Source organism: Schistocerca serialis, chromosome 7 (assembly GCF_023864345.2).
Source record: "Schistocerca serialis cubense isolate TAMUIC-IGC-003099 chromosome 7, iqSchSeri2.2, whole genome shotgun sequence".
NCBI classification, from domain to species: Eukaryota; Metazoa; Arthropoda; class Insecta; order Orthoptera; family Acrididae; genus Schistocerca; species Schistocerca serialis.
The window spans coordinates 562,965,627-562,982,536 of NC_064644.1; the positions used below are offsets into that span (position 1 = coordinate 562,965,627).

General features: G+C 39.9%; 1 protein-coding gene across 1 annotated transcript in view; it reads left to right on the plus strand.

The window, feature by feature from the left end:
• LOC126413249 (sodium- and chloride-dependent glycine transporter 2-like) overlaps positions 1-15,903 on the plus strand; it is a 513,853-nt gene extending 497,950 nt beyond the window's left edge. Inside the window, exon 11 of the mRNA XM_050083149.1 lies at positions 15,507-15,903. Within this exon, the coding sequence (XP_049939106.1) occupies positions 15,507-15,698 (192 nt within the window). The 3' untranslated portion in view covers positions 15,699-15,903. The remainder of the gene's footprint in view (positions 1-15,506) is intronic.
• Positions 15,904-16,910: the final 1,007 nt, after the last annotated feature.

The window sequence follows — 16,910 nt, forward strand, 5'->3', positions numbered from 1 at the left end:
GTTGTTACAATGTCAATGACTCACCTGTGGACTCTGTCAACTCATACAAACGCAGGTGTAACAATTTGTAGAGATAGGAAATGCAGATGGCAAATTTCAGTTTGTTGGCAATATACTGGGAAAATGTAGTTAGTCTGCAATGGAATTACTTACAGAACATCTGTGTGTCCTACCTGAGGATATTTTTCAAGTGTGAAACTCATATTAGATGGAACTAACAGAGGATATTGAGAGTATAAAAAGAAAGACAACACAAATGGTAACACATTTGTGTGACTAGTGGGTGTTAGTCAAAGAAATCTTGTAAACCCTTAATTGACTTTTGCTTGAAGATACACTAATTATCCCACAAATTCCTAATTACAAGGTTTAAAGAACCAGTATTAAGACAATAATCTGAGGTGTCCTTCAGACATCTACATATCACCCCCATAGAGACCATAATGATAAGATTAGACAAATAACAACATGCACAGGGCATTTAAGCAGACTTTCTTCCTGCACTTCAGAGACAATTTGTATTGGAAGAAACCATAAAATCTAATACTATGCTAAGTAACCTCAACTGTACATTTGTCAGTAGTTTACTGAGTGTGTATATAGATGTAGATTTGTCAGCATGACCTAGAGGCATGAGTGGTGTGAGTCTTCTATTCAGTTGCTCTGAAAAGCAGTTCTTGCCTCTCACTACTGCATTTAATTGATAGAACAAAGATTTCCATGTACCTTTCGTACAAGAACATCATCTATTGTTTTTTTGAGTATCTTTACCAGGTTGCATATGGCATACATACACCAATTATGACCTCATAATATTCAGTAAGTTAGCTCATTAAGCTTTTTTCCCCCTTATATTGCTTACAGAGATTTATTTAGTGACATGGAGAGCCTTCCCAAGATGATGACCTACAGAAATACTTGTCTCCAACACGTTTTGATATAATTTTCTGTAACTGGGGTTACTGACTAATACACAGGGTGTTTCGAAAAGAATTTACATATTCCAAAGTATTATTTTGTCCAAACTATCAATCGCTGCACCTCGGCTCAGCTATTGGAGAAACAAATACATAATCTAGTTTTATTAATGGTCATTAGATGTTAGTTGTCTTCTTTTTTGCTTGGTAACGATCATATGTTTAAAATGACTAATCTGTAGCAGAAATCATTTTGTGTTCTCAAGTTTGCGAAGTGCAATTCCATGATTACAGTGCAAAGATGTTTCAGGTTGAGGTACCAAAATTATTCTCCAAATGGGTGGAACATTCACAGGTGGTATCGTCAGTTTCTAGAAACAGGATGTGTATGTAAAGGAAAGAGTCCTGGCCGCCCTCGTGTTCCTGAAGAAAATATTGCACGAATTCAAACTACTTTCCAATGTAGTCCTTCAAAATCAACTCATCATGCCAGTCAGGAGTTACAGCTGCCTACTAAACAATTTGGCATGTTTTGAGACGTCAGTTGGTTATGAAGCCATACAAGTTACAGCTGTTACAGGCTCTGTGTCCTGATGACAAACACAAATGAGTGGCATTTTGTAACAAGATTCTTGATACTATTGACAATGATAACACTTTCGCACAAAGCATCATGTTCACTTATGAAGCAACTTTCCATGTTAGTGATCAGATAAAGAAACACAATGTTCAAATTTGGGCTCTACAGAAACCAAATGCAGCCATTTAACATGTACGAGATTCACCCAAAGTTAATATGTTTTGTGCGATATCCTGATCATCTGTTTATGGCCCATTCTTCTTTGATGGAAACATGGTTAATGGTCAGCAGTATCTCACTATGTTACAAAACTGGTTGTTTCTGAGGCTGCACGAAGACAACTGCATTTTTCAACAACACAGGATACCCCCTCACTGGAGTTGTCGACTGTGTGAATATCTGGATGAAACTCTACTGAACCATTGGATTGGTTGTTAAGGAGCTGGTGACTTGGCATGTCTCAGCTAGGCTCCATGGTCACTGCATTTGACACCCTCTGACTTCTTCCTATGGGGTTTCGTTAAAGACAACGTTTATGTACCACCACAACCACAGAACCTAGGAGATTTGAAGAACCGGATCTGTACATCAATTATGAAGGATGTGCTTGCCGGAGTATGGGAGGAATTTGAGTATTGATGTGATATTTTTCGTGTCACTGATGGAGGACATATTGAACATCTGTAATCTGAACTTGAGAGGTTCGTAAATGGGTGTGTAAAGTTTCATATTTGTATGTCTTAAAGTTTAATAAATATATGCATTCAAATTACATATATTCTTTTTGAAACACCCTGTAAAATCTCTTGAATAAGAAAAATGTTTTTACATGTCATTTCATAAGGTTGCCTGTTTGAACTACTTCCAGGGTCAACAGAAAGTTGATTTTCAGTATTTCCTCCTGTGACTGAATTTAAACATTTGAAATGCTGTCATACTCTGCTTACTAAGAAGTTTAAGCTTAAATTAAAGTTTTAAAACTATTAGTCAAGTATTGAACATAGAAACGGTGTTAACATAATAAGTCAGCATAACTCACAGCACGCAAATTACCCAGATTGTATCTGCCCATTATCTGAGAATAGAGACATCCGACATACTGTGCGCACAATTTTAAACCTTTTTGAGATTTTTTCTCACTGATACTGCCACACAATAATTAAAGTAAAAGAGTAATAACAATGAAGGAAAAGATAATTTGCTATTTATCATAAAGAAGACATGTAAAGTTGCAGAGAGGCACAATTAAAAGACACACAAAGTTTTTGGTCACAGCCTTCAGCAGCAAAAGAGAAACACATACATTGATACATGCCTCACACACTCACTCACACACACACACACACACACACACACACACACACACACACACACACACACACACGTGGTTGCCAACTCTTGAAGCTCGGGTCAGAATGGCATTCTACAGAAACGAACGATACAAAGTGTAAAATAAATAACTGGACATTTTACAGATGCCTCTCCAGAGGCCTAGTGATTCTTACGCTCTCATGCCAATATATGTACTCCCTAATGGTATTTGTCATTAATAACTATCTCAGCAGTTCACAGCCACTGGAAGTAGAAATACTAGAAGTGAAAGTAAGTTCCATATAGATGTTGTTGTTATTGTCTTCAGTCCTGAGACTGGTTTGATGCAGCTCTCCATGCTACTCTATCCTGTGCAAGCTCCTTCATCTCCCAGTACTTACTGCAACCTACATCCTTCTGAATCTGCTTAGTGTATTCATCTTTTGGTCCCCCTCTACAATTTTTACCCTCCACGCTGCCCTCCAATGCTAAATTTGTGATCCCTTGATGCCATATAGATAGAGGTATGCATTCTTGTCCATGGTTCAGAAAAGAGTTTTATATTCTGTTGCAAGAGTATGTAACAAACTGCCAGTGGATATCATGTAGGAAATTGAAAATCTCTGAATATTTAACCATAAAGTAAAAGAATACATCATTAAGCAAAACTCCAGGTTGGAATATCACTAATATTAGGAAAAGGATAGATTGCTACTCACTGTAAGAATGACCCTTTGAGCTGCAGTCAGGCACAATGGAAAGAATTCATTACCCATTCCCCCTATAGTTCATGAGAATACAGCTACTTGGTAATATAAATTCTTCATAACTCTAGTATTTGTATTAGATAGAGCCTGACTTTGCCAATATGTAGACAGCTGTTAGCACTCTGTGTGGAATTACATAAATGTCGTCTTTGAAATATTGGACAAAAACAGCAACTGAAAGATGTGTGAGAAGGATCAGAGACTGTTTTTCTTCCAAAGCAGCTTGTAACTGTTTCTCTCCCAACGTAAATATATAAAATAATCTGCAGCTAATTACCATAATTATCAGTTTGAGTAGGTTAGCACTCGTCATAATTTTTTTCAGTGTACTTTACGGAAGCATCCAGCAGTTGTTGTGTCTGTCTGATAGTCCACATCCCACAAGGCTCTCCTTCATGATGGGATTTACATAACACAACATGTGAATGAATGAGTTTATGCAGTTACTATTGATTTGAGGGTAAAAGCGTTTGACTTTACTATTTTGTGTTGCACAGTTTCTTTGATGTATATATTTAAGGTTTGTTTATAGCTTATTTGACAAAGTTGATACTTATCTCTAACTAAAGTCTCTGGAACTTCTCTCTATATTGTCCAGATTCTGAACTTTGTCTCCATCCATTGCTTCAGTTTATAAAACAAGTTAGTTTTTAATACATTTCTGTTTTGTAAATACACTCTAATATGAAAAATACATAGCACCACAAAGCAATTATCAGAATGGGGCAGAAATTGGATGTACATGTACAGACAAAAAACGAATACAATTTCAGAAAAATTGGATGATTTATTTTATTCAAGGGAAGAGCTTCATAAATTGACCAAGTCAACTATGCGATGCTCCACCTCTGGCCCTTATCCAAGCAGTTTTTTGGCTTGACATGGATAGATAGAGTTGTTGGATGTCCTGCTGAGGTATATTGTTCCAAATTCTGATCAGCTGGTGTGTTAGACCATCAAAATCCCGAGCTGGTTGCATGTCCCTACCCGTATTATTCGAAAAGTTCTCAATTGGGGAGAGATGTGGCTACCTTGGTGGCCAAGGTAGTGTTTGAGCAAGATAGTTCCTGTTTACAGAGGGCTAGAGTTTCTGCTGATTGTCTTCATGCTTGCCAAACCCTACCTTGGCAAGCAAGGTAGCCGTATCTCTCCCCTATTCAGAATGTTTGAAGCATTATGGGCAGAGACCTCCAACCAACTCAGGATCTAATGCACCAATTGGACAGAATTTGGCACATATCTCAGGAGGACATCCAGCAACTCCATCAATCAATGTGATCTGAATAACTGCTTGCATAAGGGCCAGAGGTGGACCAATGCATTATTGATGCAGCTGCATTTGCATGAATGTGGGTGTGTGTATGTTGTCTATTTCTATTCTGGCTGAAAGCTTACATGTTTAATAGTCTTTGTGTTGTGCCTGTCTGTGACTCATCATCTCCACTATATGGTGAGTAGCAGTCTATCCTTTTCATAATATTGTCATTATTTCATCCTGGATTTTCAAGTGCAATTTCCTTTGATACAGTTCACTGCTTTCTGTGCCACATTAAAGTTGAGTGATGGATACTGTACCAGTATTTATGAATGCTGCTGCTATTTTCAAACTGGGATTGATGCCTGACAAAAAAAATTTCATAAGGCAGTAAATTGGCCAGAAATGCCTTTTTTGCCATAGCGAGTCTGCTTTTGATGTCCTCCTTGCTCCATCCGTCATTGGTTATTTTACTGCCTAGGTAGCAGAATCCCTTAACTTCATTGACTTCGTGACCAACAATCCTGATGTTAAGTTTCTCGCTGTTCTCATTTCTACTACTTCTCATTACCTTTGTCTTTCTCCGATTTACTCTCAAACCATACTGTGTACTCATTAGACTGTTCATTCTGTTCAGCATATCATTTAATTCTTCTTCACTTTCACTCAGGATAGCAATGTCATCAACGAATCGTATCATTGATATCCTTTCACCTTGTATTTTAATTCCACTTCTGAACCTTTCTTTTATTTCCATCATTGCTTCCTCGATGTACAGATTGAAGAGTAGGGGCGAAAGGCTACAGCCTTGTCTTACACCCTTCTTAATACGAGCACTTCGTTCTTGATTGTTCACTCTTATTATTCCCTCTTGGTTGTTGTACGTATTGTATATGACCCGCCTCTCCCTATAGCTTACCCCCACTTTTTCAGAATCTCGACAGCTTGCACCATTTTATATTGTCGAACGCTTTTCCCAGGTTGACAAATCCTATGAAAGTGTCTTGATTTTTCTTTAGCATTGCTTCCATTATTAGCCGTAACGTCAGAATTGCCTCTCTCGTCCCTTTACTTTTGCTAAAGCCAAACTGATCGTCACCTAGCGCATTCTCAATTTTCTTTTCCATTCTTCTGTATATTATTCTTGTAAGCAGCTTCGATGCATGAGCTGTTAAGCTGGTTGTGCGATAATTCTCGCACTTGTCAGCTCTTGCTGTCTTCAGAATTGTGTGGATGATGCCTTTCCGAAAGTCAGATGGTATATCGCCAGACTCATATATTCTACACACCAACATGAATAGTAATTTTGTTGCCACTTCCCCCAATGATTTTAGAAATTCTGATGGAATGTTATCTATCCCTTCTGCCTTATTGGACCGTAAGTCATCCAAAGCTCTTTTAAATTCTGATTCTGATCCCCTATCTCTTCTAAATCGACTCCTGTTTCTTCTTCTATCACATCAGACAAATCTTCACTCTCACAGAGGTTTTCAATGTATTCTTTCCACCTATCTGCTCTCTCCTCTGCATTTAACAGTGGAATTCCCGTTGCACTCTTAATGTAACCACCGTTGCTTTTAATGTCACCAAAGGTTGTTTTGACTTTCCTGTATGCTGAGTCTGTCCTTCTGACAATCATATCTTTTTCAATGTCTTCACATTTTTCCTGCAGCCATTTCATCTTAGCTTCCCTGCACTTCCTATTTATTTCATTCCTCAGCGACTTGCATTTCTGTATTCCTGATTTTCCCGGAACATGTTTGTACTTCCTCCTTTCATCAATCAACTGAAGTATTTCTTCTGTTACCCATGGTTTCTTCGCAGCTACCTTCTTTGTACCTATGTTTTCCTTCCCAACTTCTGTGATGGCCCTTTTTAGAGATGTCCATTCCTCTTCAACTGTACTGCCTACTGCGCTATTCCTTATTGCTGTATCTATAGCGTTAGAGAACTTCAAACGTATCTCGTCATTCCTTAGTACTTCCGTATCCCACTTCTTTGCATATTGATTCTTCCTGACTAATGTCTTGAACTTCAGCCTACTCTTCATCACTACTATATTGTGATCTGAGTATATCTGCTCCTGGTTACACCTTACAATCCAGTATCTGATTTCGGAATCTCTGTCTGACCATGATGTAATCTAATTGAAATCTTCCCGTATCTCCTTCCCCTACAACCGCATTCCAGTCGCCAATGACTATTAGATTTTCGTCCCCCTTTACATACTTCATTACCCTTTCAATATCCTCATACTCTTTCTCTATTTGTTCATCTTCAGCTTGCGACGTCGGCATGTATACCTGAACTATCGTTGTCGGTGTTGGTCTGCTGTCGATTCTGATTAGAACAACCCGGTCACTGAACTGTTCACAGTAACACACTCTCTGCCCTACCTTCCTATTCATAACGAATCCTACACCTGTTATACCATTTTCTGATGCTGTTGATGTTACCCGATACTCATCTGACCAGAAATCCTTGTCTTCCTTCCACTTCACTTCACTGACCTCTACTATATCTAGAGTGAGCCTTTGCATTTCCCTTTTCAGATTTTCTAGTTTCCCTATCACGTTCAAGCTTCTGACATTCCACGCCCCACCTCGTAGAACGTTATCCTTTCGTTGATTATTCAATCTTTTTCTCATGGTAACCTCCCCCTTGGCAGTACCCTCCCGGAGATCCGAATGGGGGACTATTCCGGAATCTTTTGCCAATGGAGAGATCATCATGACACTTCTTCAATTACACGCCACATGTCCAGTGGATACACGTTACGTGTCTTTAATGCAGTGGTTTCCATTGCCTTCTGCATCCTCATGCCGTTGATCATTGCTGATTCTTCCACCTTTAGGGGCAATTTCCCACCCCTAGGACAAGAGAGTGCCCTGAGCCTCTATCCGCTCCTCCGCCCTCTTTGACAAGGCCATTGGCAGAATGAGGCTGACTTCTTATGCCAGAAGTCTTCGGCAGCCAATGCTGATTATTTATCAAAATTTAGGCAGTGGCGGGGATCAAACCCGGGACCTAAGACATTTTGATTATGAATCAAAGACGCTACCCCTAGACCACAGGTACAATGGTACAAACACATAAGAATTTAGAATATTCTGTCTCATTTATTCGTCTTCCATCGTTCGTTATTTGTAATGGTCAGGGAGATGACTTGTGTGGAAAGAAAACAAAATCAGAAATTCTTGGGGAAACTGAATTTACTGGCAGAGATTGGGAAGTCTCATGGAATCCGGAGAGCTCTTTAGGTAGTTGGACTGCATGTTGGTGGAAATAAATGTTCTGAGTCATTTTGCAAAAAATCACTCTGAGATTCTGCATTTGGGTAAGAGACAGTACAGTAAATTTTCAAGTTTCAGTTGCTGTTTACTATTTTCAATGCAAAGTAGCACTTTGCCAAAATTGTTTCAGTGTCGTGTTTCATGTTAATAAAGAACATAGTGTAAACAGCATCCAATTTGAAATATGATACATCATTGCTGTCAAAGTCTATTGCTATTACATTCCAGTGATGACCTTACAATTGCTGAGTTTATTAATGAAATATTATACATTCCTTTGTTAGATAAGATGAAACACTGTTACCTCTTTCCACATCCCCCACTTTCATTTCCCCGCTGGGGGGGGGGGAGGGGGGGGGGCAGGCACACAGGTTAGAAGTGCGGGATACAGTTTGTACAAACTCAATGATGATAATGTAGAAGAATGGATTGGGAGGAGGTGATAGGACAGAGGAAGGGAAGACTATAGGGTAGATTGCAGGGGGGGGGGGGGGGGGGGGATGAGGGCAGGAGGATTACAGGAGTGAAAGCTATGTTGCAGGGATAATTTCCATCTGCATAGTTCAGAAAATCTGGTGCTGAGGGGGGAGGAGATCGACATTGCTGGTTTATGAAGCTGCCATTGAATTTGAGCATGTTGTACTCAGTTACTCAGTAGCATGTTCCACCAGTGGGTGGTCAACTATGGTCTTGGCCATAGTTTGGCCTTCATTTTGATAGATAGCTGGTTGATGGCCATGTGCACTTAAAAATGCTGTGTGGAAATTCCAGCAGTGCAGTACATGACATGGCTGCTTTCACAAATGGCCCTGCCTCTGATCAGCTAGGATAATCCTGTGACAGGACTGCAGTAGGATCTGGTGGATGGGTGAATTGGGTAGGTCCTGCACCTGATTCTTCCACAGACAGCCACTATTCCCATACCTAGTTCACAGACACAGTGTGAATGGCCTCCTCATCAGTCAATATAATCCTCGACTGGAGCAATTGAACCATGTCATTTTCCAGCACTCGCACTATTTAGCAGCTTCATGAAAGTATATAACAGCAAATGACAATGACATATAAATGTGTCAGCTTGTATAAAGTAGACATGGTTTAAAGCCAAAACATCTGCACTTGATAATGGCCTAAGGCAGAGATTGCCATAGTGGAAATAAAAAGTTTAACAGTCCCTGGCATAAGCATGATGTCTTTCAAGAAACCCCACCACAGTGTTCACGAATTTTAGTGACTATGAGACTGAGGATCTCTGTAAACCCTCCAACACCTCTACGTACAAGTATTACAGACATAATCCCATCCCATAATTCCAACAGGGCCTCCAGCAGCTCCTCATGGCCTTTGGTCCATCCCAAAACATGACACCTCAATGCATCTCCCTCCTCACGCCAGCAATCACTCACCCTCCCTTCTTTTACCTTCTCCCCAAACTCAGCAAACCCAACCCTTTAGCTCTCCCTGCTGGACATTGCATTGTAGCTGGGTACAATGCTCCCACAGAAGAAACCTCTGCCTTTGTTGATGAACACCTCCAAACTATTGTCTGTAACCTTTCACTCTACACTCAAGACACTGCTCACTTCCTTCACCACATTTCCACAGGTCCTGCCATGTTGCCTCCAGTCTCTTTGTTGGTCACTGTGTGCAGTGTCCTTATACACCATCATACCCTATGGCCATGGCTTTGCAGCCATGGAACACTGCCTTTCACAACATCGACTTGATACAATAACCACCACTTCTTTCGCAATCCTTCTAGCCAACCACTTCCTGACCCCATAATTATTTTACTTTTAAAGCTCAAATCTGTAAGCAAATACATTGTTCTGTTATTAGTACATTCATTGCATCATTCTATGCCATCCGATTTATGGGCAATGAGGATTAATCCTTCCTGTTCAAGCAACACCCTAAACCTCTTGTATGGCTTGGATTCATTGATGACATTTTGATTATCTGGAATCATGGCAGGGGTAACCTTTGCTCTTTCCTCCATGACATCTACACCTACTCCTAAATTTGCTTCATCTTCTCAACTCAATGAATCACCTTACTAGATGTCAATCTCTACCTCTTAAATTACTCTACAAATACATCTGTTCATATCATGTTGTTGTTGTTCTTGTGGAAGACCACAAGAAGACAGTCCTGAGACTGGTTTGATGCAGATCTCCATCCTATTCTATCCTGTGCAAGTTTCTTCATCTCCCAGTACGTACTGCAGCCTACATCCTTCTGAATCTGTTTAGTGTATTCATCTCTTGGTCTCCCTCTTCGATTTTTACCCTCCACACTGCCCTCCAATACTAAATTGATCATCCCTCGATGTCTCAGAACATGTCCTACCAACCAATCCCTTCTTCTAGTCAATTTGTGCCACAAGCTCCTCTTCTCCCCAATTCTATTCAATACCTCCTCATTAGTCATGTGATCTACCCATATAATCTTCAGCGTTCTTCTGTAGCACCACATTTCAAAAGCTTCTATTCTCTTCTTGCCTAAACTATTTATCGTCCACGTTTCACTTCCATACATGGCTACACTCCATACAAATACTTTCAGAAACGACTTCCTGACATTTAAATCTATACTCAATGTTAACAAATTTTTCTTCTTCAGAAACACTTTCCTTGCCATTGCCAGTCTACGTTTTATATCCTCTCTAATTCGACCATTATCAGTTATTTTGCTCCCCAAATAGCAAAAGTCCTATGCTACTTTAAGTGTCTCATTTCCTAATCTAATTCCCTTGGCTTCACCCAACTTAATTTGACTACATTCTATTATCCTCGTTTTGCTTTTGTTGATGTTCATCTTATACCCTCCTTTCAAGACACTGTCCATTCCGTTCAACTGCTCTTCCAAGTCCTTTGCTGTCTCTGACAGAATTACAATGTCATCGGCGAACCTCAAAGTTTTTATTTCTTCTCTATGGATTTTAATACCTACTCCAAACTTTTCTTTTGTTTCCTTTACTGCTTGCTCAATATACAGATTGAATAACATTGGGGATAGGCTACAACCCTGTCTCACTCCCTTCCCAACCACTGCTTCCCTTTCATACCCCTCGACTCTTATAACTGCCATCTTGTTTCTGTACAAATTGTAAATAGCCTTTTGCTCCCTGTATTTTACCCCTGCCACCTTCAGAATTTGAAAGAGAGTATTCCAGTCAACATGTCAAAAGCTTTCTCTAAGTCTAAAAATGCTAGAAATGTAGGTTTGCCTTTCCTTAATCTTTCTTCTAAGATAAGTCGTAGGGTCAGTATTGCCTAATGTGTTCCAGCATTTCTACTGAATGCAAACTGATCTTCCCTGAGGTCGGCTTCTATCAGTTTTTCCATACGTCTGTAATGAATTCGCGTTAGTATTTTGCAGCAGTGACTTATTAAACTGATAGTTTGGTAATTTTCACATCTGTCAACACCTGCTTTCTTTGGGATTGGAATTATTATATTTTTCTTGAAATCTGAGTGTATTTCGCCTGTCTCATACGTCTTGCCCACCAGATGGTAGAGTTTTGTCAGGACTGGCTCTCCCAAGGCTGTCAGTAGTTCTAATGGAATGTTGTCTACTCCGGGGGCCTAGTTTCGACTCAAGGTCTTTCAGTGCTCTGTCAAACTCTTCACATCTCATCTTCATCTAATTCCTCTTCCTTTTCCATAATATGGTCTTCAAGTACATCGCCCTACATTCTTACGTTTGTCCTCTAGCCATCCCTGCTTAGCCATTTTGCACTTCCTGTCGATCTCATTTTTGAGACATTTGTAATTTTTTTTGTCTGCTTCAATTATTTTTATGTTTTCTCCTTTCATCAATTAAATTCAATATTTATTCTGTTACCCAAGGGTTTCTTCTAGCCCTTGTCTTTTTACCTATTTGATCCTCTGCTGCCTTCACTATTTCATCCCTCAAAGCTACCCATTCTTCTTCTACTGCATTTCTTTCCCCCATTCCTGTCAATTCTTCCCTTATGCTCTCCCTGAAACCCTGTACACCCTCTGGTTCTTTCAGTTTATCCAGGTACAATCTCCTTAAATTCCCACCTTTTTGCAGTTTCTTCAGTTTTAATCTACAGTTCAGAACCAATATATTGTGGTCAGAGTCCACATCTGCCCCTGGAAATGTCTTTCAGTTTAAAGCCTGGTTCCTAAATCTCTGTCTTACCATTATATAATCTATCTGATATCTTCTAGTATCTCCAGGGTTCTTCCATGTATACAACCTTCTTTCATGATCCTTGAACCAAGTGTTAACTATAATTAAGTTATGCTCTGTGCAAAATTCTACCAGGTGGCTTCCTCTTTCATTTCCTAACCCCAATCCATATTCACCTACTATGTTTCCTTCTCTCCCTTTTCCTACTCTCAAATTCCAGTCACCCATGACTATTAAATTTTTGTCTCCCTTCACTACCTGAATAATTTCTTTTATCTCATCATACATTTCATCAATTTCTTCGTGATCTGCAGAGCTAGTTGGCATATAAACTTGTACTACTGTTGTAGGCATGGGCTTCGTGTCTATCTTGACCACAATAATGTGTTCACTTTGCTGTTTGTAGTAGCTTACCCATACTCCTATTTTTTTATTCATTATTAAACCTACTCCTGCATTACCCCTATTTGATTTTGTATATATATAACCCTGTATTCACCTGACCAAAAGTCTTGTTCCTCCTGCCACCGACCTTCACTAATTCCCACTATATCTAACATTAACCTATCCATTTCCCTTTTTAAATTTTCTAACCTACCTGCCCGATTAAGGGATCTGACATTCCACGCCCCGATCTGTAGAATGCCAGTTTTCTTTCTCCTGATAACAATGTCCTCTTGAGTAGTCCCCACACGGAGATCGAAATGGGGGACTCTGGAATATTTTACCCAAGAGAACGTCATCATCATTTAATCATACAGTAAAGCTGCATTCCCTCGGGAAAAATTACAGCTGTAGTTTCCCCTTGCTTTCAGCCGTTTGTAGTACCAGAACAGCAAGGCCATTTTGGTTAGTGTTACAAGGCCAGATCAGTCAATCATCCAGACTGTTGGTCCTGCAACTACTGAGAAGGCTGCTGCCCCTCTTCAGGAACCACACGTTTGTCTGGCCTCTCAACAGATACCCCTCCATTGTGGATGCACATATGGTACAACTATCTGTATCATTGAGGCACGCAAGCCTCCCCACCAACAGCAAAGTCCATAGTCATGGTTGATGGGTGGGAGGGGGGGGCTGTTCATATCAGGTGCACCAATTTTCATTTTGTCAGTTGTCACCCATTCCATTTCAGAAAGTGTCTTCCTCACACTTTCACCATGAATGATCACCGCATTTGCAGTGGAGAGCAGATACTGTTGAAATATACTGATAACCTTACCAGCCTTTACTGGCACACAGTATCCTGTCCTTCTCATTCACAAACAGATCTACCTTGCCATCTCCTCTTCTGAAACCAGTAAACCTGTTAAGCAGCTACTGACCAGCACTCCTCTGATCATCAAGCATCATTCTCACCTTGAAAAGCTCAACCACTTCCTTCACCAATGCTTCAGTTACCTCTCATCATGCCCTGAGATAGGGATGTCGAACCCTGATCACCCATAGTTATGTCCTGCCTCCCATCCAACCTTGAAATTCCTTGTCCATTCCTACTCCAATCTTATTCCCAGTCCAGCACCAGATGGGTCATCCCCTTGTGGTTGATCCGGGTGGAAGACCTTTCCCATACACCCACCTACCACCTTCTACCACAGTATAGTCCCAGATATTTCGTGTCCCATAAAAGGCAGGGCCATGTGTGAATGCAGCCAGCTTCAATTACTGTGCAGCATTCTGTTCAGGCATGACAAATAAACAACTGTCTCCTCATACGAATGTCAACCACCAATCTATGGCAAATCACAAACTTGATATCCAGTTGCCGAACAAGCTGCGCACCACAACACAAATGACTGCTCTACTTGTCAGCCGTTTGGATAATCCCTTCCAGATCCAGTATCTATGAACTTCACAGGTGGAAACTCTCTTTCCAGCATATCCTCTGCTCTTGCAATCCTCCTGGTCTATTCCACCCCTGTCCCTTTCTTTGTCCTTCCCTTTCTCCTCCTTCAACTCTACCTTTGTCTTTCTTTCCCCTCCCTTCCACCCCCTTTTTAACCCCCAGTCTTGCTGCATCCACAGATGTGAGTGTTTGCATGTCTGTGTGATTCTGTGTGTGAATCTTGATATATCTACTTTTGCTAGAGAAAGAGCAAGAGCTAGAAAGCTAATATAAATACCATATTCTGTTGAGTGTTTCTTTGTGCCACACATCAGTGTCATTTATGTAACTACTTTAACTACTTACATTTCTACTCTTGCTTCCTTCCATCATAGTTTTATTTATGTGCCTATCTACCAACCACTCAGTGGCTCAACTATACATTGAGTCATTACCCTTATTCTTCCCAGTAATTAACTTATGATGAGTTGCAACTTTGTTGTGCAATAGTACAGAGATTTTTAGTGTACTGGTTTCACAGATTGTGTGTATTTGCTGTACCATTTCACAAAAAATTGTGCTTCATCATGGAGGGAAGTTTCTCACGAAACTATTCTTTTTCATATGCTGTGGCATTCTCGTAGCAAGTTCAGATTGACTACCTTTGTCCTTTGGAGATCAGATCTTGTAGCAACTGCAAATCATAAGATTTCTGCTTCAGTCATTTTCCATAAGGTCTTCCAAATGATCGGTTGCTCTGTTTATTGACAGCCATGGATTACATACGGCATAAAACTTGCTCAAATGAGATTGATTGTTTCCATCATTGTAAGAGGGCAATGAATTTCCAATTACTGAGTCACGTTGTCCTCAAAACTGAACATACATTGCCAAGTGGAAATGGCACATGAGACATCTGAGAAACACATTCCTTACGATGTATTGTTGCAGTGTTATTTGACTGTTGTGAGCGAAATTTAAGTGCAATATAATCCCATCAGTGCCTGTCACTGTCTTTACTAATTGCTGCACTCAGGTGGAAGTAACTGGAAATTCTTGGTCTGACCATGTAGTGTTGCAGTTTTGTATCAAGAATGTACAACTATGCTACAGTGGTGAAGCCACTTGAACCATTTATGAAACCTCTGTATTTTTGTACAGTGGCAAGCTCATCTAACATGTAGACTGAGCTTTTGTCCACCTGTTTCCATTTCGAAGATTGGTCAATCATCAAAGACACCATCTGGATCCATGATAATTTTATATTTATGCTATTGGTATCCAAGCAGAAACATTTGTTTCATTCACATTAGGTGCAGAAAGAGTATTTGCATAATCAAGTGTTTTTGCTTTTTATAACTCATTTTAAAAAGGTTCAAATGCTTATTTTCAACTTTCAGAAAATACGTTTCTTAGTCCGACCAACTGGTGACTGGGGCCCAGCACATTGTCGTGCAAGCAACCCTCCAACATATGAGAGTGTGAGGAACACTATTGTTTTGGTCAATGGCCTTCCTGTGATAAGAGAATCTGCTTCAGCTGCTGCTCCCGGACATGACCCGTCGGATCCTTTAGCGGACAATCGTCTCTGAGAGTGGGCCCCACCCGGGCCAGCACCGCAGCCCGGGCCTAGTATCCTCAAGAAAACAGCTGTATCAGGTGTGCGAGAAGCGGCTGAAGCCCATCCAGTATAGTGATAAAATTAAGTACACCAGCAGAACTACAAATGATTAATCTTTCCCCATTATGGGATACCGAGATTATTATGTCTCACTTAATAAGTGGGATAACATTAAAGAGAAAAGACATACATCATCTGATGAAATATTTGTGTATTTTTGGGATTTGTTTGAGGTACAGAAGGGAAGTAAAGAGTTTTCTTTTCTGTCCCTCTAACAGTCAGAGCTAGAAACATTTTTTTATTTATTATTCCACTTCCTAACCATTGTGGACATAATATTGAATTTATATTTTTACAGCTGCTGGAAGTAGATGTTTGAATTGACAGAGTTGACCGATTGTTGTTATCTTCAAGATATTTATGTGTGGCCTCATTATAAGACTTGTAAAAGTGAACAATGTTCCAGTATTGACTCCTTCAGTGTGCCTATGTGCACACATATTGTGGGAGCTGAAAACAAATCAGGAATTACATGTAAAGTGTTGCAGAGTAGTTAATTTCTGTGGTGATATGTGATAATATGAGGTGTCACGTATATCTCCTCCTAGTACACTAAATGTGGATCCAGCAAGTCTGTGTACTACACATTAAGTGGGTGTTAGGTGCTACTGTAGGATAACAAGGGAGCTTATTCAACACTACAGTAAGAACCTGAAAGGTTCTTTCATCAAAGATGAAACATTAAGAAAGCTCCATGAAGAAATTGTGGATCATATTTTGAGAGCTATCATTTTTCAGCTTCTGAGGTCAGGCAATGACTTGCAGCCATTACAAACACCACAATACTGGAAATGTGGAGATAAATGTGGTTTGTCATTGCAGACAGTTTCTATTAAAAGAAAACAATATAAGGGTGTCAGTGCAGTTAGTAAATAGCAGTGCAGTGACTAACAAGCTCTGGAAAAGTTTTACAAGTGAACTTAATTTGCATCAGTTAGTAAGTACCCTGTAGATTTACAAGGTACAATTTGTCAAATAGAAACCACTGTCCCATACCAAATAGAAAAAAATAATCCTATCCCTCTAGGCACAAGTGCTACATATTTGGTACGAAGATAGAGAAGTGATTCATTAGTGAATCAATTAACTGTGCTGTGATCAAATCATCTCATTATCGAAGTTA